At 42.1% G+C, this 27,818-nt stretch overlaps 1 protein-coding gene across 1 annotated transcript; it reads right to left on the bottom strand.

The window, feature by feature from the left end:
- Window positions 1-1,303: 1,303 nt before the first annotated feature.
- On the bottom strand, window positions 1,304-26,289 carry elk1 (ETS transcription factor ELK1). The gene is made up of 9 exons (XM_061259105.1): window positions 25,562-26,289; window positions 14,851-15,062; window positions 13,866-14,246; window positions 12,355-12,486; window positions 11,764-12,015; window positions 11,170-11,305; window positions 9,746-9,966; window positions 9,137-9,238; window positions 1,304-8,770 (listed from the first exon to the last, which is right to left on the bottom strand). Exons 1-9 carry the CDS (start codon window positions 25,584-25,586, stop codon window positions 8,672-8,674), a joined length of 1,560 nt encoding a protein of 519 aa, XP_061115089.1. The 5' UTR covers window positions 25,587-26,289; the 3' UTR covers window positions 1,304-8,671.
- Between the last annotated feature and the right edge of the window lie 1,529 nt (window positions 26,290-27,818).

Genomic DNA, 27,818 nt, shown 5'->3' with positions numbered 1-27,818 from the left:
ACAGTCCTTATCAAGCCTGGCATTGAATTGACTTCGATATCCAGAGCCAGACTACCAATTTGTTTTGGCTATTTTAAAAAATACCTTGGAAATAGCTGAAAATGTTTTTCTTTTTCAGTTGAACAAGGTTATACTACTGGGAGCTTTCTGGTCACCCCCTTCAATGTGTTAATATATTGACAGTTTATTGTTCTGCCTGCGCTCTGTGTTAAATGGTAAATGAAATCACGCTGTCTCTCACTGCTCTCTCTGACAGCCGCTTCATCCCTCGCCTGTCTCTGTCTCAAATTGCTGCTTTTGCGTGTTTATGCATCTTTAAGTGGCAGTTTGCTGTAATGTGTCCTCTGGTATAAAGATCAGCCGCAATATGTGAACAGATAAAATCTGTCTGTGTGCATTCGTGACCAGTGGGATCTTGAATTACTCATCAGCCAGAATCAAGAGACTGTGCCCAAATTTTGCTTCCTCCACAATTAACAGAAACTGACATTTTATTATCATTTTAAAATCTGAACAGCCCATAATTATCCATTAACTGTAGAATTGGTCATGTGTCTGTGCTGACGGCCAAACAATTGCTGAACTTGGAGTGCCTACAGGAATACTGCTGAAAATGTTCAACTGCATGAGTTCTCATCTTTAGTAACCAAAACACATACCCAGAGTACATCAGAAAGGATATCAACAAGCTCAATTTGTTTTATTGTTTATACCTTATCCATGCAGACATTTACAGACACACACACACACACCCACACACACACACACACACACACCAAAAGTAGTGAAGTCTCAGATGACACACGCACATTCTTCCTCTCTCTCTCAGAGAGAAAGAGAGAAATCTCTGCTTGGCAGTGCCTAATTTAGTGGGAGGCCTAACTTTCTGTCAACAAACTGTGGTGGTGATTTTCTCAATTACTTACGCAGTACCTGGCTCTCATGCACATACGTTATGTAATTTTGCAATTGGTAATATGTAAATGTTAATGTTAATATTCATATTAAATTATAGTTTAAATAGCGCTAGAGTAACACACACTATCAACCAGATTGGCCTAATCACTCACTACCATGAGAACTCTGTCAAGAGTAAAACACAATAGTCAAGTATACAGGAGGTTCCAAACTACTTATAGGTAACCTGCATAGTGAGACTTAGCCTTTCACTGGCCTGCGTTTACAACTGTAACATTTAACCACCTCACAGCCCTGAAAATAACCACAAGTTGCCATGACAACCTCTTGCCTTAATTTTAAAACTTTCCCCAGAACAACACTAAGAAAAAACATCACAGGAATGTAAAGAACAAAATAGGATTTTATTATTTTTTTTATGTCAGTTCCAGTTTTTTTTAGAAAACAATATTCATGTTTTTAACATATATAAACAAAGTAGACAGTGCAGATTAAAAATAGTTTATCTCTTTTCAGTAGGTACAATATATTGGGAAATCTTTAAAAATAAAAGCGACCCCTCCCTTCTCTAAATAAATCCCCAGTAGTGGTGGCACTATTGGGAAAGGGAGGGGTCCCTATGCACATCTGCAAAGTTATGCAACAGCAACAGAAAATATTTCTTAACAATATTGTCATTTTACTCATTGAAGCCAGAATTCTAAGACATATTTGCACAGACATTTACATCAAGTTTCTCCAACACACAGGAAAATACATTCTTAATATACAAAGCCATATAATATAGATTTTTATTACATAATATAAAGCATACTAAAAGAAATCAGTCTCCTTAGATTCAAGGTGTGAAGAATATGTATGTACTTTTAAAAGAGAGTAGATACTGCAGCCCATAATTCAGTTCTTTTGATATGAGGCATCTGACCAAAGCCTTTTGTCTTATAAAAAAATAATTGAAATTTCAAGCACATGTGTGTGTATATATATATTCCCCAAATGGATGATGCATTATGACATTGTGCATCTCCAGTAAATATAATGTAATGTTAGAATGCACATCCAGTGTTTGGTGAATGAGACCAGTCTACATTTAGAATTGGCCAGGGTTTATAATGATAAGGTTATTGGTTATTCTACTGCTAATGGTCTCAATAGTAAACAGAGAAATACCGCACCAGAATATACAAGACTTACATGCTGAAATAACACGATTAAAGTCAGTATCAACACAAGCTCTGTGCAGGAAGTAAACCTCAAGATGCTTTTAAACCCACATCGTATTTGTCGTATTTTCTTAGCTGGTGATCTATATGATGGTGTTCTTGATAAGACTACTTATTTGCCATTGTTGTGGTATTTGTTACTGCTTGATTGGGAAACCAAGGGGTACACATCTGTACACCAAGCCATAACTGTGTTTTAGGGCACTTTTTTGAGCAGCTGTTCATGGGCAATGGTGTGCCAACTGATATATTTTGATGCATTTCATTTTACATAAAATGATTTGACTTGTCAGTTGTTTTCATTTTGCATATATTAAAAATACATATACCATCACATTTTTCATTTTTATTCTTTAAACTATATTGTTAAAAATGCCAACATATCATGTGGACAATATTTTTGTCCTCAACTATTCTGACTTGCGGTTTTAAGTGATTTAAAATACTCTTAGTTGACAGAGTGGACAATTACATCTTTTTAACAGATATAAACAAATGTAATTTTTTTTTCCACAGACAATCAACATCAACAAAATATTATTATCCAATCATTAAGGCTTTGGTTTCATCTTTTGAATGGCGGGTTACCGTGGTGATAGAAAAACTTTAACAGTCTTGAAAGGGGTTCAGTATAACCTGACATTTGATTGCATTCACAAAAACCAGCTGCTAGTGCCGAGATCTAACCAAATTGCACTGATTCCAATTGGGAGACAAGGGGCCTGGCGTACCTGCAAGAACCTTAAGAAGCAACAGTCAACTGTTCATACAGGATGAGCATGACATCCATCCCAGTTACAACACTGCTCAGACCTACTAAAGAAAATAGACAACATGTAAATAACGGAAATAAAAGCATACTGTAATGCTCACTATTTTAAGAAGCATCATCTATTCATAGCTAATAAGGGAAAGGGTAGCGAATACACTGCATTGCAGTAGGAAATGCTTGTTTGCAGGGTTAATATTTTTAACCCAGGGTGACTTCGCCAATAGAACTACAAACCTAAACTTGTTCCCCTGGAAATATTCAATCCCCCATGGAATAAATGATATAGCACATAGTTCAAAGCCATGGTCCAACGCCCAGGATTCAACGGCCAAGCGTCCTGTGTTAATGATCTGACCTCCGAGGCATGGAGAGCTGAGACAGCATGGCAAAAGGCTGCCTAATTAAAGGCTTAAAATAGAGCTTTACTCATTCCTACTCCAGAAGGGATATAAATGATCATGTCAAATCCATTTACAGTACATACATCAAAGATCAGGTGCAGAAAAAAGGAAACATTACAAATGCAGGAACACAGAAAGTCACATACTCCTGTCACAGAAAGCACAACAGCTGTAGCAATGCATCGTGGCTCAAAGCAAAGCCTTTATCACAAAAATAAAGCACCTTCATGAGCAGACGTATACATATTTGTTAGGATCACATTCGGGAATTTAGATTTGATTTTTGAATGGCTAATATTAAATCTGAAGGTCACAGTGAGCAGGCTTGATATTGTATGTTCTGTAAAGCCAAAGCAACCTTCCAAAGTAAGGACAATACCTTAAAAAACCCTTGTCAAATGATCCGTTGTTTTCTGCTGTTGTACCTGCATATGAACAAGGGTCTCCCATGTGAAAAAGCTCATTTGGAGCTCTGCCACCCTCCAATAAACACGTTCAGGGTGACTGCTGCCAGCGAACACATTCCTTTACATATTGTGAAGGACATGCATCCCAGAAGCACTAATCATCACAGGTCACAGTCCCCGGGCAAGGGGTTGAGCTTTACAGCTGCCTTGAAAATGCAGAATTTATCAACATCCTCCAATGGCCTTGTGAATTTCAATGGTCTTGGGATTCAGTAAAAGTGTATATACCTCCAATAATGAGATCAAAAGAGATGTTTTATTTACTTGCGACTCTCCAATAACGTGGAAAAACGTACATATAACAAGAATGTAAGAACCGCAGAGTACTACGTACATCAAACCTACATAAAAATGTAAGAATACTTCCAGTGGATCAAATATGGCATGTTACTTTTACCTCTTCACCATAAATGATGTCTCCTCTGATTGGGTTACATACACCATGTGGTACATTTCAGCCAGTCAGGGACAAGGGCACATTGTGTGTGAAAAGCATCATGATAATACTAATAAATATGTTCATTACAAACGTACAGCCTGAGGTTCTCTGGCACATTGTTAGAAAGGAGGAAATTAACCTGAAGGAGTGTGCAATGGTACTTCACATGAAGGTTACATCATGGTAGTTCACAATGCCCAAATGATTGGAGCAGTTTTAAGTGCAGCCATGTCAATAAAGGTTTTTTATTAAAATATTTTAGTTATATACATGTCATGTTATGGCTTTGAGTCCAGACATCAACTTGGCTATAGTATATGACCCTAATGCTTTCCTCTACCTGTTGGTAGTGGTTCACCTTTAAGTATTTTAAGTTTTTATTTGGATCCCACCTCAGCTAAAGCCACCATTCCCAAAATCATATGGGCTTCTGCAAAATTCTGCAAATATAATCCACTTGGTCTGTTGCTTTTACTTTAAATGTAAAATCTGCAAATGGGGCCTTGGTACTTAACAGTGATAATAGCTAGGGATTCTGTGTTTAGGTTTTCATTGCAAACCAATTTATTTATGACACTGACTGTTTACATGTATGCAGTCTTTCAGACGGTCCGTATTCTGGTGTCCCACATTCAGAATGAGCTGCTGCTGTACATACTCTGTGAGATACGATGGCAACCAACATTCCTGTATACTGTATAATAAATATCCATAACTTCATCATTTGAGAGGCTATTTTTGTGCTACCTTGTGCTGTTTTTTGTGCTTAAGCACAATAATTAACTTCAACTTAACTGACTTAGTCAGTTTAAGAACAGCAAAGTCTGATAAGAAATGCATTTGCAGTTACAATACGTATTTGCCCTTAGGTTCCACGTAATAATCGAAAGATTCCAAAAAAGCACAGAGGTACTTTAGTTTAACAGAATCAGGACATAAGAGACAAAGAAATGTATCTTTTAGCTCACCAGTATCATTTATGCTGTCACGTAAAACAATAGCAATGAACATTCCATGAATCTCTTTAGAAATATCCGTTTAGAAATTGATTTTCTTTTAGTCTTCTTTCTTTTACAGTTGCTGGTGCAATAATGAAATTATAATTCGGTCAGTAACCAATGCTTCCACTTTAGAAAGATGAAAGGGTATTCTCAGTGTAAATATAAGGGAGGGGGCATCTAGCCCCTCTTGCATCTGTACTTTACGATAAGCACAAAATGTACAATGTTGAGTGTACAGGCTTCAAATGCATAAAGGAAAATGTGGTTAAAGTGTACTTAGATGGCATTTATGTGGCTGTCGTATTAATGGTTTACAACAGGCATCATCAAATCATGGCTGGCTTTCCACCCTCCCTTTACCTGGGAGTCAGGTGTGAAGCCTAGCACTAGTTCAGTAGCACTAGTTGTTCAGTTAATTACCTAGGAGTAAAGGAAACCAGGGCTGGATTTGGATTAAAGGGCCAGATTTGATGATCCCTGGGATTCCAACTGGGATGGTCAAATCCTGGACCGGAATCCCTCCAGGACAGTCCTCTTCTTTAAAGGTTTGGCTGATTAATGAGTAAAGTGCAATAAACGGAATCACTGGTACCTCGCAGTATGGCCTTGGTTATACTCCAGATAAGGTGAGAGAGGGATGGGGGGGGGGGGGCTGGATGGTCACGTGACCTATCCCCTGCAGAAGTGCTGAGACTCTGCAATTCAGTAAGTGCTGTTCATGGGCAATGACATCATTTCAGCTGCAGATAATACCGTTTAAAACATGTCTTTGGATGTGCTGGTCACCTGCGTCTGTAAGCAGAGGCTGCACAGGTTCACAGACAGGGAGATACAAACAGTCAATCACTACTTTTGGATTTCACCTTGAGCTAAATACATGCAGCACAACCGCTGTCCAAGATGGCGATTCAATCAAAGCACAGGGGCATAGCCTCAGCTTGCAAATTAAAACTCTTACTGTTTCAGTTACTTACACATTTCATTCAGCTGTATGACAAAAGGGAATTTTGTTTAAAAATCTAAAGTAAAGAGTTAAGGTAAAAACGTTGCACTTGAATTGAATCCCCACCCACAGAATTACAATTACTCAGATATTCTCCATAATTACAAGACATAATCACATAACCAAGTAACCACAGCAACAATTAATTATCACTGTCCTTATTATGCAGATTGCAAGCTCGAAGTGCGAAAAACAGACTTTGAAACATTATCACCATGAACCTTAAAGGACAATTTTAGAAGTGCTGCCTTAATGTCTAAAGCTGGATTGCTTTAGAACTCCAAGAAACCATCAAAATCCATGTGTTTCAAAAGACTGCTATTCTACTCAAGTTTACACTGGAAAGGCCATAACACGTGATGCTGGACCACTTATCCGTGTTCAGAACATGTGTAAAGTACTCCCTCTGAAATGGAGAGGCATGTTTCTGAAGCCCTGAATGCTGAACATGTTTATCCAGGTGTTATCTCTATCAGACATTTGCATCTAGTAAGACCCAAACCAGGAATGTAAGCTAGAAAAACAATGCAACTCACACACTTGAAAAGTCTGCATAATTTTCAACGCTTCAGTACTTCCATGGATATACAAATATTTGTTTTAAAAAGCAACAGGCATTTCTTTACTAATACCAACCAATTACAATAAACAGGCTCTGTCTTTTTAAACGCACAGAAGCAGTCATGATAATTAGTATTATTTACAATACTAATAGTATAAGACTGCAACCAAGCCAAACCATTCAACTACGTGTGAGTATATGAAAAATATGCTCTGCCATTTACCTTGGCTTCTGCGTGGCCCCCGTCAGAGACATGTACGCAGGTGCAGACAGAACCTGTCTCTTAGCATGGAACACCATGATCTCAACTGAACAAACCCCACCTAACAAATATCTGCATATCCAGTCGAGATACCATGAATATACAATTAACATTAAAAAAAACATTCAAATTATTAAATTCAGTCAGTACAGTCAGTTTTTTTTTTTTTTTTTGTGTTTGGGCATTTTCTTTTTTACACAATACCCTCTCTTTAAAATAGTTTCATTAATCTTCAACAATATACATCATTCTATTCTTACATCCAGTAAAACTATGACCCAGAACCCAGAGATCCTTTTCTCTAACGTACTACTCAAGTAAACTCTGGATTTTCAAATTTCAGCATTTGGTAGAATACAAGAATAAAGAGTATTATAGCCCTTTTTTGTGAATGACAGCAAACAGTGTAGCTTTAAAAATAAACATTGTTTTAAGATTTCATCAAAACAGCTGGCTTTGGTCTCCTCTAAGAATTCATAAAAACATAAAACTAGAAAAGTTTCACATGCACGTTACACTCCAAAGACCCAATTCCATCCAAGAAATCAGCACATTGTCTACTAAGTGTTTTCTTTCACATACAGTTAGACAAACAGGGAATGTCTTAAAGAAAGACTGGAATGACCGTGGAATGAAACCCGGACACACGTAATGGAAAAATAAATCTGGAATGCAATCCCATAGTTTTCCTTTAAAAATAAACTCTATCACAATTCTTTCATTACAGCTTTGAAAAACATCCACCTGGCGTTGGACGCTCCCTCCTAGGCCGTTTCCAGGAAAACGTGACTCCTTCTAGATTAAAAAAATGAAACGCCGTGATTGCGAAAACGTTGCAACTACCCGGGAACAGACGTCACGGCGGGACAGAGACAGGCTCTGATAGTCCCGTGGAGGAGGAGACCTGTGGCGTTTGGACGACATGACTTCTGGAAAAAGAAAGGGCACATGGCATAATATGCACAATGGCATGGCCATGGTCTTCCGAATCGCCCCCCCCCCCGAAATGTAGTCCCACTCTCACACAAGCACGGCCGGCAGAGGTCCTCCAAACGGACCGGCCCGACTCAATGCGACCGGAGAAAGAGCAGAAGCCATGGAATGGGTGAGAACTGTCAGAATAAAACATTCCATGTTAGTACTCCTCCGGAAAACAACAAACACAAGCTGGTGAAGACACCATTTTCTAGGCCGATTATAGCCTGGAGGATGATCAATTCTTCAGTTTTAATAACAGAGAGAGAGAGAGAGAGAGAGAAGGATGCATTTACATATCTACTGTTGAGGTTAAAAAAATAAATAACGGGAAACGGCACACACAGACGAGGGCAGGTAGACCGCCTTTGAGACGCAGTGCCAAGAAAGCCACTGATTTGCCCTTTGACCCTCTCAGGCACAGGAGGTGGGCCAGCAGGTGGCGCCAGAGTGCACGCAGGCCTGTAAAACAGTGGCACTGGGCACTCCACTCCGGACTCCACCGGCAACAAGTGGCACCTTCGCCTGCGCTCAGTCCAGCCCTAGGCTGAGCTGGGAAGTGCCCCCCCCATACCCCCCCGTAGGGTAGGGAGTCTGACCCTCCTGCGCTCCCTCGCACAGGGCAGGGAGACTGTCGAAGGCCATGGCTTAGGGCTTCTGTGGTCCTGGAGACAGCACAACCGGAGTGGACAGCCCATCCACACTCAGAGCTGGGATATGGATATGATTGCTTCCATTGGAGGGGAACTGGAAAAAAATAAATAAACCTTCATACTTATCCCAAAATATGGACTACCTATCTTTTCATTAAAAAAAACTTGCATGTGACACAATGTTTTACCCAATTAAACAAGATAGACAAAGACATCAACAGTGTCCACAGCAAATACAAAAGTGAAGTACCGACTACGGATTGATTTATTGCCAGATTTTCAAGCTTAGATTCAGAGCCTAAAATAAGTCAGGACTCCAGTTGCGGACTTCTTGCTGCAGTACTACTTTACTGCAGCAGGGGGAGCTGTCAGCCTGACCATGCGGTGTGCAGGGCAGGGCAGTGCGGTGCAGCAGAGTGAGAGTGAAAGTACGGGTGAGCTGGTCTGGAGCAGGTCGTACCTGGAAAGACAGCTTGGCTGGGCTGCGGGGGGCGATGGGACTGAGTGTGCTCCAGAAGTGGATGGTGGATGGTAGGGGGCTGGGCGTCAGCAGGACGGGGGTCTGAAAGTGCAGCAGAGAGGTTAAAACCAAAATAATCTGCCCATTTAGCCTAGAAACAACGTTGACTATTGTCTCCTGAACTTACCCCTTAAAAACAGACCAAATTCTATTATTATAAAAATATTCTATTATTATTTCAAAAAAAATGTAAATCAAGTTTAAATGCCAGGGGAGCAGGATGAGTTTTTATGGACTAAATCTGCTTTCCAAGAAGTTGATAAGTGACAGAAAGCAGTGTGCTTCCCCCACACACCGATACACACACTGATTCATCTGGCCCTCAATTATAGGAGGGTGTGCTGAACTGTCCACACAGATGTATACCAGGGACTTTGGCCTTAGATTCCGGGCTGGAGAGAGACCTGGCTCATTTGACAGTGCTAGTGGAAATACTCTGCTTTATCCCATGTGAAAATATATTATGCTGAAATGGTACACTTGAAGTATACCATTGGATACTTCAGAATTATTGAGGAATATTTCAGGGTATACAGCGAGGAGGCTCACCAGTGCGTGGGAGGTGATGACGGTGGGCGTCAGGGTGTTGGTGGCACTCCCGGGGGCCAGCAGGCTGTTGACCACAGCGTTGGCCTTGTCCAGCGACAGCCCTGGGGGCAGCAGTGTGGGTGAGGACGGCAGCTCCAGGACTTTGGGCTTCTTGGCTTTCGGGGGCTGAACTTCCTGTGGGGAGGAGCTGGGCAGGGCGACTGCTGGGGTCACAGAGTTTTCTGCGGGAGAATAAAAGGACATTAAAATCCCGTTAGCATAATACTGTAAAAGCACATTAAAATTCCATTAGCATAAGACTGCACTGCTGTCCTCTGCATAGTCACCTATGCACTGTGTGAATTCACATCTGTTATGTTTTAAGTATTACGGATTTTATGATTCATCTGTACTAAGGTTATTACAGACACAGTCATAAAATACATATGTGCTTTATGACGGTCTGTATTAACTTATATATTTGATATCAGTTTTCTTTTAGTTTCACATTGTGCAGCAGTTGTTTTTAAATGTGTTCTGGAAATATGTGACTTGACTTGCCTGAGCTGGCCATGCCAACTAAGACCCCCAGTCCTCTTGTTAACATGGCTGATGTTTTGTGCAGAACACGACTCGCAAATTGGGCAGGCTAATGAAGCACTATAAAGCATATCCTGGACCTCCATGACATTTTAGGTTTTCCCCCCAAAATGGACTACTAGTCCATTTTACACCACCCAATGATGCATTTCCAGCCTTTCCGTGCAGCACAGAATAAGCAAACTCTCCTCTTTCAGTTGGTGTGTCTCTTGATTATATGTGTCTCATGTGTGCCGAACACTGACTTTTAAAGTGAAAATTATGTTTAAAAATATAAATCGTAGTCATGAAAGCCAGTATGTTCGGAGCAGCTGAAAGTGGAGTAATGAGATTACATTACATTACTGGCATTTAGCAGACACTCTTATCCAGAGCGACGTACAGTTGATTAGACAAAGCAGGAGACAATCCTCCCCTGGAGCAATGCAGGGTTAAGGGCCTTGCTCAAGGGCCCAACGGCTGTGTGGATCTTACTGTGGCTACACCAGGATTAGAACCACCGACCTCGCGTGTCCCAGTCATTTACCTTAACCACTACGCTACAGGCCGGCCCTACATTTTTAATGAGATTAAACACTGTGGATCAGTGCTTTACTCCAGATTATACCCATAGCAGTGGATCCACATTACATAGCCTACTGAGACCCAGCAGAAAAAAATATTTACATTTTATTTTACATAATACAAGTGTCTTGTTGCAGTGAAAACATTTGTAATGAATGTCCTTTGTAATGTAGGTTTCAGCATAGTTGAATATATGGTTCTTCAGATTAACCCAGAGACAGAAATGGATTGGCGGGTTTTAACAGGAGAGTGTATTGCTGTGTCGCCGATTCTGGATTTACCTGGAAGCTCTGCTTTGCCTTTCCCGCCCCCCTCCCCCTCCCCCACGGGCTGGGTGGCTGGTTCAACACAGGGGGGAGGAGATTCCACTGAGGGCAGAGCTTCAGCCCTGTCTGGCACAATGGTGGCCTCCGGTACCTGACAGAGGTGGCAAAGGTCAGTGCTGACATCAATAAAGTTTTCTTTTTCTCAATAGAACGACATGCCTCACAGGTCGCGCGTGCATTTGAACCCTTTGGCTGAGGTCCACAGTGGGACCTGCTTAGAAGGATGGCCCTGCTTGCCTGCATTTTCCTAAACTGGCACACAACATTATGGTGGCTTAAACCAGTCTTCTCTAACCCAGGTCCTCTAGAGCCACAGGGTCTGCTGGTTTTTGTTTTGTTTGTTAAAATCAGCACTCATGTCAGACCCATGTAAAAAGGTGAGGCGAGTTAATTAGAGCATTACACAGTTGATAAATTAAGAGCAGAGTAACAACAAAAGCCAGCAGACCCTGTAGCTCTCCAGGACCAGGGTTGGAGACCATTGGCTAAAACATTTGACCGGTTTCCCCAAAACGGTAGAAAGAGGGAATGTTAAAAATTGTGGGGCACCTCCTCCAGGCGCTTGTCCTCCAGGCCCACCAGCTCCAGCAGCTCGTCCTCGGAGGGCAGGTCCTCTTTGGCTGCTGGAGGCTTGATGACCACAAACACCTGGTGGCTCTGGGGCGGGGGCCCCACGCACTCCCCCGAAGCCCCGTGGGGGGGCACGGGGGCCAGCGGGATGAGGGGGGTGAGAGAGCTGGGGTCCGAGACGCTGGTCAGGTAGATCTGAGGGGGGTCTCCCGCACTCTGGACCTTCTGCACCTGAGGCACAAAATAACATGGGAAGGGAATGGCACGTTAGATCCACACAGCTACTGGACTACTCATGAACAGCAAAGCAGAACATATCACTTGCACTGAAAGGCCATTTCTGTTTTTGTCGCAGGTTTAAATCAGCCTTGATTTGAGGTGAAGAATTAAAACCAGCAGTACTCCTGGCCTGGAGAGCCTGCTTTGAGTGACCCTGGACGGGGATGGGGGGTGGAGGAGAGAGGGGCCGGGGGATGGAGGAGAGATGGGACAGGGGATGGAGGAGAGAGGGGACTGGGGATGGAGGAGAGAAGGGACTGGGGGTGGAGAATTGAGGGGACGGACACTCACAGAGCTTCCGGTGGCCGAGCCTGACGGGGTCTGGGGGCTGAGGGCGGGCGTGGCGCACGGCGAGGGCTGGGTGACGATCACCTGCAGGCTGTTCTCCACACAGCCACGCCCCTGCAGCGAGCTCATGCGTGTCTGAGAGAGGAGAGAGCAGGGATCAAACGCTGGGCCTCTAAACAGTTACAGCCTGGTAACTGGTGCAGTGATTGGCCATCTTCACACTGAACTCCCAAGTAAAAGGAGGGTGGACAACCAGCAGTTCTCGGCACTCGAGAACCGTGAGTTGCCAACCCCTGCTTTAGACAACTATGACCAACTATGGCAACTGAAACTGCTGCAGTGGTCAATGTCTGTGACGCAGCATAGAGGTGACATAAGCCGTTGGTGCAATTAGTGATTCAAGGAGGAGTGAAATGAGGGAAGTGAGAGATCTGAACCAGGCATAAAAACAAGTGCCTTTCACACAAGTACAAATAGACTCGATTCTGACTCTTGTTTTAGGATCACATGGTGCCAGTAACTTTTAGCAAGTTTTCTCCACAGGATGTTTTTAACGAAATTTTATCTAGACAACAGAGTTCAGGAGGAGCTTTTGTGGCAGGGCTAGAAACTCATTATGAGCATTATGCTAATTTCAGCGCTATATCTGCAGGCCTAGTGTGAAAAAACACATCTATTATTACAAGTGTTCCTCTAAAAAACCATGGCTTGTCATGGCTATCATATTCTAACAAGAAATATCTTCCCTAATACAGCTCATCAAACAACAGAGTAGGTATCTATAGTTATAGCTTAGCCTAGTATCCATGTACTGATTGCATACCATAGAAACATGGAAACTTCAGTGCTGATCGACTGCAAGTATTGATGGTGATGCTCATCTTTTAGACTGAAAGAAGATGAGCTCACTGAGGAGGTGACAGTTGTAGGACTCAAACAAGGTGAAGTCACTGAGGAGGAGACAGGTGTATGACTTAAACAAGGTGAACTCACTGAGGAGGAGACAGGTGTATGACTTAAACAAGGTGAACTCACTGAGGAGGAGACAGGTGTATGACTTAAACAAGGTGAACTCACTGAGGAGGAGACAGGTGTATGACTTAAACAAGGTGAACTCACTGAGGAGGAGACGGGTGTATGACTTAAACAAGGTGAACTCGCTGAGGAGGAGACAGGTGTATGACTTAAACAAGGTGAACTCACTGAGGAGGAGACAGGTGTATGACTTAAACAAGGTGAACTCACTGAGGAGGAGACAGGTGTAGGACTTAAACAAGGTGAACTCACTGAGGAGGAGACAGGTGTAGGACTTAAACAAGGTGAACTCACTGAGGAGGAGACAGGTGTATGACTTAAACAAGGTGAACTCACTGAGGAGGAGACAGGTGTAGGACTTAAACAAGGTGAACTCACTGAGGAGGAGACAGGTGTATGACTTAAACAAGGTGAACTCACTGAGGAGGAGACAGGTGTATGACTTAAACAAGGTGAACTCACTGAGGAGGAGACTTTACCTCAGGTAGAGCTTTCTCCACGCTGCTCACTTTGGGGAGGCCCTCCAGGGGCAGTAAGAGCTCAGTTTTGATGGGCTTCTGGGCCTTTCCGGGCGTCTGCAGGGACTGGATGGTGAAGGTGGAGTAGAGTCCTGACTTCATGTAGTCGTTTCTGGAGCTGCGCTGGACACAGCTGGGGGAGGAGCGCTGCACCTGCAGGCTCTTCGACAGGCTGGCCGGAGCCCCGCCCCCCACGCCGGGCTTGCCCAGGGCGACGTCTGCTGATTGGCTCTCTTGTCGCTGTGACTCCTCCCCCGGCCGCATCCCCTCCGCGGCCGTCGGGTCAGGGTAGGTGACAAACTTGTACACAAACTTCTGGCCGCTCACTTTCTTGATGATGTTCTGTGGAAATTATACAGATGTATACCAAAAAAAACCAAAACATTCAACATACTTACCAACACAATGATCTTTTGAACATTTAATATGACAGTTAATACCTTAAAACCTTCACTTAAAACACTCACAATTCAGGCTAACCAAATTATTTATCATAACTCTGAATTAACTTACGGACACTGTGGTATTTAGTTTCAGGTTTTTCTGTAAGGAGTATCTGGAGCACAGAATCTAAAAGCGTTTTTTTCCTAAATTTGACTTGACCCCACAAACCTGAAGTGACAACCAATCCTGAGAGTGTGTCCTATGGATACCAATTCTCCAGGCCAGAAGCATTGAAAGATAAGGTGGTAGTTTTTGTAGAAGTGCCTTACAGACACCAATGGATATGTCTCCTTACAGAAAGTGATGACCAGCCAACTTTCTGGTACAGAATGCAGTGATGGGTACGATAAGCATCGCCCGTAATAAACCTGATGGCACAACAGCACTGTAAGCAGGACCCAGAAACTTTAAATATGAGACAGGTGCATGCCTATATATAACATCCCCATATTCCAGGACAGATAGAAATGTAAGAATGTGTACGGATGGCAGGCCAGCGCACCTTGTCGTAGTAGTAGCGCAGCGCCCTGCTGAGCTTGTCGTAGTTCATGTTGGTCTTGTTCTTGCGGAGGCCCCAGAGGCGCGCCACCTCCTCGGCGTCCAGCAGCTTGAACTCGCCGTCGCTCGACGTCCAGGAAATGAGGTGTCTGTGGCTTTGGTCCTCCAGGAGGTGCAGCAGGAACTGCCATAGCGTGATGGACGGGTCCATGGCTGCTGAGACACACAGACATGCAGCCCAGCGAAGCGGTGAGGGCCCGGCTAATGCCACAGTACAGTTCTGTGGCTAACACTGCAGTAACACCGTACAGTACAGCTCTGCGGCTAACACTGCAGTAACACCATAAAGTACAGCTCTATAGCTAACACTGCAGTACAGCTCTGTGGCTAACACTGCAGTAACACTGTACAGTAGAGCTCTGTGGCTAACACTGCAGTAACACCATAAAGTACAGCTCTATAGCTAACACTGCAGCAACACCGTACAGTACAGCTCTGTGGCTAACACTGCAGTAACACCGTACAGTACAGCTCTGCGGCTAACACTGCAGTAACACCATAAAGTACAGCTCTATAGCTAACACTGCAGTACAGCTCTGTGGCTAACACTGCAGTAACACTGTACAGTACAGCTCTGTGGCTAACACTGCAGTAACACTGTACAGTAGAGCTCTGTGGCAAACACTGCAGTAACACCATAAAGTACAGCTCTATAGTTAACACTGCAGCAACACCGTACAGTACAGCTCTGTGGCTAACACTGCAGTAACACCACAGTACAGCTCTGGGGCTAACACTGCAGTAACACCGCAGTACAGCTCTATAGCTAACACTGCAGTAACACCACAGTACAGTTCTGTGGCTAACACTGCAGTAACACCGTACAGTACAGCTCTGTGGCTAACACTGCAGTACCACCGCAGTACAGTTCCATTTCCTTTATTAATTGCTTTGTTTGAAGTGATTCAGACAAACAAAATGGACCAATGTCTTCGGTTCACTGCTTCATTCCTTATATATATTTATTTATAAAGTCGTATACATTGATGTTTTCCCCCACTAAGGAATGCAATGCACATCAGTATTTGACATTTGAACTGTATACTACTGCGTGTATATTTATACTAAATGTTTTTACAATACATTTTTTCTAATATGTACAGACTTTTTAATGTGTCATTCTCCTGCTCTGCCTTCCCTGCATACCAGTGTCAAGTAGTGAAGTCTCACCGTTGGATCAGGAGGATCAGGTGGTTTGTTGCAGGTCTTTTTTATTTAAGTGTACGGAGCAGTTCAGTGTGCGGGCTTCCTGCCTTTCATTCACGCGCTTCTCTGTCTATTATTAATTGGATATGCATGCCTCGCTGTCTCTCTAATGTTAACATTAACAAGACATTCCACTATCACTGCGAGAATATTGTGTTTGCTGGGCCATTTTCACGGCTCATCTGGGCAGTGTAGTCACCGAGAGCAATAGAGCGCTGAATCTTTTTGGCAAACCCACAGCGAGGCACACACAAAAAAAAACAGGCTACAGCACACAAGTTAAGGCAGGCCGCGTTAAGCATGCAAATGAACCCCATTACCATTTCCCCCAATTACGTAGCTCCCATCAAACACCCTGGAAACCATCTCCGTGGCAATAAGCATATAGGCAACTGTTACTAAGGGACAGGATGGCATTGTTGTGCTAATGTCCTCTGACGTCTAGCGTGAAAACTGTGAATGAATAAGTGAGGGTGCATGACGCGAGAGTGCAGACGGTGCAGAGTTATTAGCGTTCAAAGGCGTTCGCTGCGAATGTCTGCCAGTTGGTAATATGCAGAACTATTGTAAGTTTTCACAGATGAAGGATGACGAGCGGGAGAAGAGTGTCATTCTTTTCACAAGAACGAATAAGTGGGCAGGTGCTTAAGGAGCCACACGGCACCACTGTTTGACTCCACATCGCTCAAAACACAGCGTCGCCCTCTCCACACAGACATGAGAAACAGGTCAATCCCAAACCCCCGAACTGATCATGGATTGGTGAGTGACACGCAGTTGGCGAGCGTAAATGTTAAGCGCTTACACGGTGAGCAGAAAAACGGTGCGGGCACATTAGAGACGTTTCACGCGCAGCCTGATGTATAACAGAGCCGAGTCTCATTTGCTTTTGTGCATGTGCACTGATGAGAGGCTCTGACAAGTGCATCAAACAGCATGAAAGCCATAATAATTCAGCACGGAGTACCGTGTGCGTGCGTGTGTGTGCTTGTGCGCGGGCATGCATGTGTGGCTGTGTGTGTCCCTGTTTGCTTGTGTATGTGTGTGTGTGTGTGTGTGTGTGTGTGTGTGTCTGCGCTTGTGTGTGCATGTATGTTCCTGTGTGTGTTTGTGCATGTATGCATGTGTGTATTTGTAGGATAGCCAATACATACTTAATTGTTCAGGATTTTTTCTAACGTAACGGGAATAGTTTCCAGCAAAACAACAATTACAGATTTCGACAGCCCTGGCTGGACACCGATCTAAGAAGAGAGAGATTTCAATAAATGCAGGTGTTAGACTGCAGCGCTAAAACCCACAGGTCTTTACAAAAAGCATACAGTAACTCAGGAAAAACTGGTTGATCTGACTGAAATGCCTCCGCTCCTTAAAAAATGCATTTCCTGTGAAACGGCAATAACAAATAATATCACTTCCTGATCTAGCTTGATCTTTTCCATTCCAGGCTCTTTATTAAGTTGCTTCCTAAAATCTTCTAGTTAGTCTTGGGTACCCCTGTATTACCAAATAGTCAGATAACCACAAAAAGTGAGAATACAACAAAGTATCATTTTTTTTACTGAGAACTAGGTGTCTAATGGTGAATAACAGCAGTACTTACTAAAGAGGACAACCCAGGCTTGCATAATAGGAGGTGCAACACAATACAGATAACCGTGTCAGTTTACACACCTACTCTGTCATTAAACCTCAGAGAAATCTGTAGTTTGCATTTTCCTTTTGTGATCCAAGTAGCTTGCTAAAAGAGAACGCTTCCAGTGCCCAATAAAGCCTAATTTCCATTTTGTAGAAGTGTCGTTTTACAAAACTGAGGTATTTGAAACTGGCAAAAGTGTTGCACGACACCGTTTCTCAGGGCTAATTCGCACGACACCCTCGACAGCTGAGTTGCGTGACGAAGCACACAGTCAGTCAGGCTCAAGTGCGGGACGTTGATAACCCCTGTAGATGATTCCCAGCCAACCAGGTGCTCCAATGCATTATTCCATTAGTGCATCATATAATATTTCTATCACAGAATATTTAGGTGGGGATGTTTTTCCCGGACATGTTTCACAAATCCTCCTTGTGAAAACCTCATTTCTATTTCATTTCAAAACCAGCATTTAAATGTAGGTACTTGAGTTCAGGAAGAGATCTGTAAATGCAAAAATTCTTAAATTCAGTTTTAATTTTTATTTTTTATAATTCGGTGCTAAAATATAGATGTTATCACAAATTCATTATCTGATTTTACCAAAGTGTTCATTTTGTTCCATATCATTTCCTCTGTCTGTGACCTTTAAGTGACCTCTAGGGAAACCCCAAAAAAAGAAGACGTGTAGTGTGACATGTTCCTACCCAGAAACGTCTATTTGGCGCGGCAGGACAAAATTGACAACACAAAATAATAAAATTCAAAATTCCAGCTGCAGATTTGCAGCAGATATTGACAAGGTAAGCCTGCATGTTATTTCTGCTCACACAGCAACATGCCCCTCTGTTAGAACAGACCCATAGCACGCTGGAGTGTCTTCAGTGAGCACAGCACCCTGATGTCACAGCGTTGGGCGCTTTCACACAGCGTCAGGCATGTTTGTTCCCGTTAATGATGTGCCTATTGTTGAGTCGTGAGCGAGCGGACAGCTAGCAGGGTCCAGTTTCTAAAGCTGAATAAAACTATTTATCACACCCTGGCCAATAAGGGATTCACATGACGTTTCCAGTCTGCTTTCAACAATGGTGGGCATTAGCAGGCCTTAGACGAAAATAATCTGAGATGAGCAAAGGGCGTTGCTTGATTTAATTTTCCATGTCACCTAAAATGTCCTTAAATGTGATATCTTTACATTATGGGTATTTTACAAATACACTCATCCAGTGTAGATACACAACCCTCAATTAAATTCTTTCTTTCTTTTTTAAATAGTAACCTTTTGTACAGCTGGATATATGCTGAAGCAATGAAGGTTAAGTGACTTGCTCAAAGGTAAATTTCCAGTATTCTACCTGGGAATTGAACCTGCAACCTTTTGGTTACAAGCCCTGTTCTACTGCCACTGCTTATGATACTGCCAAAGTGTATGGATGCAAAGTGACAGACTGGCCTAAAACCAAAGAACTACCGTAGGTTCAAGAACCGCATAAGGGAGGCATGTTCGAATGAAAGGAAATGTCCACATTGTTTTAAAATCCACTCTGAAAATGTCCTTGAAAAAGCTACTTTTGCCCTCTGAGCTTTTCTTCTGTACCATTATAGCATAATTCATGCTCTCAAGGCACCCTAGATCTATTGAAATTTTCCTGCATATCTTTCTGTAATGGCAGCCCCAATAACCACTGCTGCTTAAGCCAGGAGCAGCACTCCTTAACCCTGTAAGGTGTGAGATCACTGTGATTAGAATGTTCTGAACTGAACATCCTAATGCTGATGTAACAGTCACTACGGGCAACTGAAAGCAATGGAGTTCTAGAACACTAAAAACCTATTCTTCAAAAGGATTAAATAGAAAAGGCTCACAGGTGGTTGGTTTAATTGCAAAAGCTGGTTTACAGAAAACGTCCGTTTTCTCACTTTTCCTACGGCTCCTTTCTCTGAGCAGTACACTGCAGGTCACTGGCTTCCCTGGGCCAGATGCAGCATATCATGACTTATCTTGTAGCATTACAAACTAATGGAAAATATACAGAGGAGCAGCATAAATCTCTGTTGCTTAAACAACTGCCTTTGCCTCCAGGGGCTGTGGGGAATCTGATCTTTACTGGCCAGATTTCATTATTTCAATTTATTACACACCACCATAACACATTCCCTTCAACAATGAAAAAGAATACATGTAGAGTTCAGCGGAGTAACATGCAGCCTACCTAACACAATGGCCATGTTTAATCGAATGCAAATCAATGCAAGATGTTCTCATGACAAAATACTGTTCCCATCAAGATAAATATCTCAAGATTCCACCTCCTTGTTCTCAAACGTGACCACTGCTCACTTTTGACATCATAGTTTAAAAGGAGGAGTGCGTGATATTTACCACCTCCTTAATAAAACAATTGAAAATGGCAGAATGCTCACTTAATTTAAATTGTCCAGAGAATCCTGTAAATGGATGAATATGCCAGGCACTGGTGTTCAGTGCCTGTGGAAGTGCCTGTGGAAGTTAAATGAGCTGCACAGTTTAGTGACACTGTACTTGATTCAAAATACTTTTATATGCTTTACTGAGCTTGTGTGGTGTATTTGAACCAATGAAATACTCTCAAAAAGTGCAAACCCCACCTTCAGGTCCTCTTGGTTGGAAAGATCAATGGAGCACAGAAACGTATTGAGAAGCATTCTGAAGCCCCGGTGAGCTTTCCCAGTGCCCTTTCCCAATACAATATGGCAATCGGATTTCAATTCAATTTTATTTGTATCACGCTTTTTACAATACAAGATTGTCGCAAAGCAGCCTCACAAAGAACCCAGGCCTGAGACCCCCAAAGAGCAAGCCTAGGGCGACATAGTCACTGGAAAACCCCCCTGACTAACAGGAAGAAAGAAGGGGAAGCCCATCTGCTTCTGGCCGGCGATGGGAAAACAGTGAGTTTAACAGTAGTGTTATATGTAACATATACATATGATTAATTACATAATTATACAAATAATACATTATTCAAATAATAATTATGCAGACGACATATAGATGATTATCTGGGAAGGTCCGGTTCTTGGCACAAGGAGGGCAGAAGTAGCAGGTTAGCTGAAGCTGGTTTCAATTATAATGCTGAGAGAAGACCACTGGATACACACCCAACATGCAGTGTAGTAAAACCACCTGGACCCCCGAAAATATACACCAGTATATCCTAAACCCATCCACATACCTGAATCTTAGACATGGTCAGTGGATTATAAAGGCAGCTGTACTGTTTTGCAAGCAAATGTAGTAACTGACATTTGCTTTCCATTGTGGGTTGTAGTACCTGACGGTCTGTCTACAACCTGCAACTGTATGGTGACACATTAGACCAGTGGTTTTGTGGGATGCCAGCTTTTCATTGCAAACATTGCATGCTACAGTACCAACATTTTGGCAGGTACTTTCTCAAAGCATTTCCACACAGTTTTTGATGATACAGCTGCCTGGCTCAAATAGTCCAGTTTCCTAAGGCATTAGTTTATTCCTTGGACTTCTCAAAACAAAAAATAACATTTCCAATTCCTGTAGCTTGTCAAAAGAATTGTTCAGTGCACCATCTAATTCGAGGTCAGTCTTCAGAAAACCTCTTATCGCAAGAGTTCATGACATGGACAGCCAAGACAAACGTGGTCATTTTACTGTTCACCAACTTCATGTGAATATACTGATAAATGTAATTCCATGTTTATCACTTGTGTACTAGTCCCATTTCAAATACAGTGCCTACACTAAGTACTCGTGTTGACCCCTTGAAAGGACATGAAAATGATGTCTGTGCAAAGTCCTTTACCTGCAAATATCTCACTCATTTCAATTCAGCAGTACAGGTCATGTGAGAAATGTACTGTAGAGGTGCATCCAAACTCAAATACCCTATTGGAAATGCACACCGTGTGCTGTAGATAAATATGTATTTCTTCTAAGTTAAGCAGTCACATGCAAAAGATTACCTAAAAGGTTTATTTAAAGATACTATAGATACTCAGCATAGCCCCTAATAAACAGAACACCCTGAATAATCTGTCAAACAAACGTGGCCAGGCTATAATGTAGATTTATTATTTTTATTTATTTATACATAATTTATTATTTTGAAGACTTTAAGAAGTCACTTTAAAAAGGTCTAACATGCCTACAACACGATGGCAAGTACATGAACGATACAGAAACCTGCTGAATTTCCCAAAGACCACCAAACGCAGTATGATCCGTTTCTACCCAGCTAGCACGTGTGTCACGGTTGAGCTGTGACAAACCACCACTTGCACATTCTTCTGCTGGGGTTTTTTCATAAGTGTTGTTTGTACAGCACCCAGCAGCCACAGTACACACTGAAGAGGCATGGCAGAAAGCCCCCACAATGCACAGAAACCCACACACACTAAAGCAAAGTATCTACTGTAAATACATCTCTAGTCAGGAAACATGCATGAGTAACAGGCAACTTTACACACACTCATGGACTGAGTGAGAAATCCCCTGCATTCTTGTGACAGTTCAGATTAACCAACTTGTGAAAATCAGGTTTATTTGGCCATTAGCAGGGCCCTGTATTTTCAGAAACATGGGTTATAGAGCCTGCAATTCAGTACTCCAGTGGACAGGTGCCAGTCTAGCCATTTTATGAAGCCATCTGTTGAGCTGTCATTAACAATAATCTCATTGTGGTACTTGAGTCATCTCAGTTTATAATTTATTTTTATTTTTATACTAATTATGAGTAATTGGTTATTTAGCACTTAAAACTTTGATCCATGGTTTCAAACAATTTCATTTTTTGTTAAAGGTCAAGAGTGACTCAGCAAAGGCACACGCCACTTAGAGAGGCAAAGCTACGCACCATGGTTACTGCTTCAGCACTGTCATTAGAAGACTATGGCTGGGAGTCAAAATTGGTCCTGTACCACCAGGAATAGGGTGGCTTTAAGAGGACCAAGTAGGCTGGGTTAAAAATGACCAAGTATGGTGGGTTAAAAATGACCAAGTATGGTGGGTTAAAGATTACCATGTTGTCTGGGTTTAAAAGAACCAAGGTCCGGAGTGCACAACTCCAGCCCTGGAGGTCCAGTGTGTCCTGGTTTTGGACAGCTCTATAAACTATGCTGGTTGCCTCCTGTATTTGAGCACAAGGAGTTTTGCGGTCTGTGTCTGCAGCAGGTGCTAATACAAATACGATTGAGCTAATGAAATAACTAAGAGCAGAAGTCGGCACAAAATCTTGAACTGGATCAGCCCTTCTTATGCACCCTTGACCCCTAATCTTTAGGCTATCACTACAAAGGTTCCTACCAACCACACTTACGAATCTCACAGCCTCAGTGTCAGATCTCAATCTCAGCGAGAGATTGATCCAATCAGTAGGACAGCACGGCCCACAGTGTGGAAAACATTAAACGCCACTTGAGACCAGACCAGAGTCAAATGCGTAATTTTGTTTTGGATTTAAATACTTTTATAGATTTCACTGAGCTTGTATGGGGTGTTGGAACCTAGGAATGTCTCTAAAGTGCAAACCCCGCCTTCCGTCCTCTTGATTGGCGCAGTCGCACACGTATTTGAATCCAAAGCACTGATGTATTTAACCCATGAGACATGCATCAGAAAAGCACATTGTGCTTCAGTTAAAACGTTACTCTGCATGTCTCCAAGATCCATTCTAATCTAATCGATGTTCATTCCCTGCATTTTATGTAAATTGCCATCTGTATGTTCCACAGCGGCTAATTTAAAAGTCTCAGTACTGTGTCTCCTCTCTGTAACTCTTGGTAAGATATTCAAATGATTTTCCAACCAGGAAAGCCTGTTGTAAATAGCCATTTCAAAAGAGTGAAATCACCCAGAATTCACTGGAAATGTTTAAAATTAAAGCCCTGTCTGTAATATTGCTATCATCTTTCAGTTTATTCATGAGATTTCCTGTTGTCAATGAGGTGCCCATTCAGTTTTGGAATCTTGTAGCTGGAGGACAAGGAAGCTAAAGTTATTGGGCTTAAAGGGGAAATATTTTTTAATGCATAGCTAGCCAAAATTAAGCTAGAAACGCTTGTGCATTTTGAGATGTGAGCAGTTTACTCTGACCTGGATGTCAACCTGGCCACTTTGATGTTTTATATTTCAGTTACTTAAGGTACATGCCGCTAGAAAAGGGACTAAGTGACCCCCAACAATGCCAGTGATGAGGAAGGTTAAATGGCCGCATCTTTTGAATGATCTGAACTACCATGGATAAAATCCCCAGGAGGTCATCTTTCCCTTGTCATGTTATTACGTGACCATCTAACAAAATCTCATATTTGTGAATGTCATCAGGCTCTCATTTGCATTTGCAGCAGCGGAAATGTGTAAAATAAGATGCATATTCTTTTCAATGTTACCACTTCCCTTTCCACCTGCCATCCCACAAATATTAAATGGCAAAATGGTAAATGGCTGGCATTTATAGAGCGGCTTTATACAAAGCGCTGTACAATTGATGCTTCTCATTCACTCATTCTCACACACACTCATACACCAACAGCGATTGGCTGCCACGCAAGGCACCAACCAGCTTGTCAGGAGCATTTTACGGGTTAGGTGTCTTGCTCAGGACACTTCGACACAGCCCAGGCAGGGGATCGTACCGGCAACCCTCCGACTGCCAGACAACTGCTCTTACCATCTGAGCCAATGTCACCCCATATTCATAGCAATTCTGTCACAATTTATTACTTCAGACAACCGCTACAATATCAATAGACAACCAAGTGAAGTGATCAGAACACATCTGTGTTGCAACTGAAATCCTCTATCAAAAGAATAATCCAATCCATGCAAGGAAAATGTAGCATCAGTAGCTCCTCACAGCATTTGTGAGGCAGGCAATCTCACAAACTACCCCCATTAGGGGCTATAAATCAAACACTCTACCATGGCTGTAACTGGCAATTGTTGTAATGAATGTTTCATTCCTGTTTATCAGCTTGCCATTAAGTATTATATATTGTATGTTTTGTGTTTTGTGGATCCCAAGGAGACGAGCTGTCATTTTGTCAATGAGGATCCTAATGAACTAAACTGAAGTGTAAAGTACTGTTGTATCTGTAATCTACAAATATATTCTTGAGAATACTGAGTGTTGCATGGTACTCTTCCCTTTGCAAGGAGGAAATTAAATATACATTTCTGAAAATTGTTTTTAAACTTGGTTCAGTTACATTTTGCTCAGTTCTGGGTTGTCCTATTCTGTTACTATCCTACTAGTAGTGTATGTCATATTTCAGTATCTAAGTAATCTCATAAGTATCCGTTTTCTTCAGTGTGAGCAGTTGAGAATAGCTTTATATTACTCGCTCGTCCTTACATATTAAATTATTAACGTTACCTAAGCGTTGTCAGTTTTTGCTAAACTTCTAAATACTGGTGGTCAAGTATTTCAAGAAATCGAACTGCTTCCGCCAACTTGGTTAGGCATCAGTTTGGGTTGAATCGAGGAAGCAGTGGACCTGCTGTACCAAAGTGAACTGATGCCCTCAAGTGTATTTTAGGATTTGCGTACTTTGTGTATGAATGGCTAGATTCAACTGTTTACAATTCCTGTCGTTAACTATAGCTAGCGTGTCGACACATTACGGCTAGAAAGTAAACAAACAAAAACCACACATAGGCAAAGTGACCTACCAAACCTGTATTGGTTCGTAATCGGGTTATATATGGCTGACCGGTTGGCCAGCGAACTGTACATTAGCGCAGACAGCATAACTAACCAGTTGACAGTAACAGTTAGTCATGTAGAGTGAATCTTACCACTTATAAGAGGATTCGAATCCATGTTTTTCGATGTCGCTTACTCCCTCTCTGTTGCTGCATCCATTCTGGTTATGGTCAATGAAGATGTCAAAAGTCGATTTGAGTGAAAAGAGAAACAGCGTGATGCGATCGAGGTTCTGGAATTATGTAACAGTACTCTGATAATAACAGATACATCTCCACCATGTTAGCTATTCCGCTAGCTAGCTATGGTAGCTGGTTAGCTAGCTAGCGGTCTAGCTAATGTTGTTTGCTTATCGAATTGTTCTCTTTAGCAACAGGGTTAGCTAGCTAGCTACCTGGTCAGCTATCAGCTCTAGAATACCTGATTGCTGTTGTTAATTCCGTAGCTAGTTCATTCCAAGAGCCCCTCGATAGCCACCTAGCTAAATTGTAGAATTTACACCCTATCGAGGACCCCTTCAGTCACTCCCCTTCGTTCGCACTGTGACAATTTGAAGACACAACATTAGATTGCTGACTGGTTAATTCGAGACCAAATGACTCTTTTCGAAGCACCTCAAAACGTGTTCTTGTTTCTCTCGTAATAGACGGGATTTTCCATGGTGGTCCATGATACACATCGGTCACTAAACAGTGTTCCCTTTACTGTCCGACTGCAGGCGGTCTCAATCCTTTGCTTTTCCTCTTTGCTTCCTGTTTCCACAAACGCCTCGGCTACTTCACTTTCACGTTGCGCTCTCGCTCTCAGCCTCCTCGGTCTCTAGCTGTCTGCAAAGCTGCAAATTGAACAAACGTCACGAAGTCCATGACGTTTACGGATTCCAGAAAAACACAGCGTCAGGGGATATGGGTTATATTTGATGTTTGAACTGATGCCGCTGAATCTTACACATTGCAGACCAATTCGAGCGTTATTGAAGTGCAGTTCAATAATAGCATTGTCATCAAACTGACGAGTTCATTTGGTTTACTTTACAATTTTGTGTACTTTTGTTTACAATTTTGTTTAATATGAGGCAGAATGAGTAACAATGTGTTTATTATGTCAGTTACATCTTGTAGCCTCCTCCGATCAGTCACTTATGAAAACAAAGCAAAAAAAAAAAAGCAAAACGGGAAACTGTTAATCTTTTTTTAAGAAAAGGTTCTATATGCTAAAGTGAAAAACGATATGAGGTTTTGAAAAATAATCCATAATAATGTGGGGATATTGTCAATACTTTCTCAATCGAGCACAGGAAAGTATTTGAATCCAAAACAATTACGCATTTGACCCAGGTCTGGAACAGAATATAAGTGTTCCACAGCAAACGGTAACTGGAGCGTGTTGTGGCCTAGTCGAAAATCGACAAACCTGACTAGTATCTGCAGATGTGTTCTTCAAACGTAATAACTGGAGTGAACTTTCAATAAAAAGCATTTGGCAAAATACATTAATGCAATTAATCTGCAGAGTTTTACGAATGAAGACCTTTGGCAGTAATGTCAAGAATACTTACAATGTGATGGCATGCTGGGTTTTGCACTGCACATTTAAATGTGTTTTAACCATACAAATGAAGCCTTTTTGCCGTCTTGTTTTGTTTTTAGACAAAAACAAAACAAGAAGGCAAATATTCTGTCGTCCAAATGTTATATCACGTTTACTGTGAGAGTATGTGTTTTTTCCTGTGCATGTGTTCATGTGTCCATTTATGTCAGCGTGTTCCTGCTGGTACCAATAAGAAAAATAATGCTATTTTGGGAGGCAGGCCTTATATTCCTGCAGCAATTCAACATCCAGTTTCCATGGCAACTGTTACTAGTGTAATGGGAACTCCATCATGAAACACTAATCATACATTGGGTAGTAGAAAATAGCATTTTAGAGTTTTTTATTTATTTATTATTTTTTATTATAGGTTTCTGAAGTCAGAATTCTTTTGGCATCTGCCAAAGGAGGACGAGAGAAAACATGGCAACTTCAGAGCAACCATCATTTCAGAAAATGGTTTCAGTATAAATATGCAAACCCTTTCCACCTCAAACCAAAGGTACTCGATTGCGCTGAGATAAGGAGACTGTACAGTAAAATGTCATGTCTGTGGAACCAGCTTCATACTGCTGGGGGTGCCCATTTGAAAAATGGTAAGACTGTGGCCATGAAGGGATGCAATTGTCAGCAACAAGTATTAGGTATGTTATTAGGCTGTTTAGCAAATTCTGATTCTACCATCTGCCTATCATAGTACACATTGAGATTTGTGACATCAGGTGATGTATCAATGGGTAACTTATGCCAAAGAATGTA

This window comes from Conger conger, chromosome 10 (assembly GCF_963514075.1).
Source record: "Conger conger chromosome 10, fConCon1.1, whole genome shotgun sequence".
Taxonomy (NCBI): domain Eukaryota; kingdom Metazoa; phylum Chordata; class Actinopteri; order Anguilliformes; family Congridae; genus Conger; species Conger conger.
This window is presented reverse-complemented; position numbering and strand designations above follow the sequence as displayed.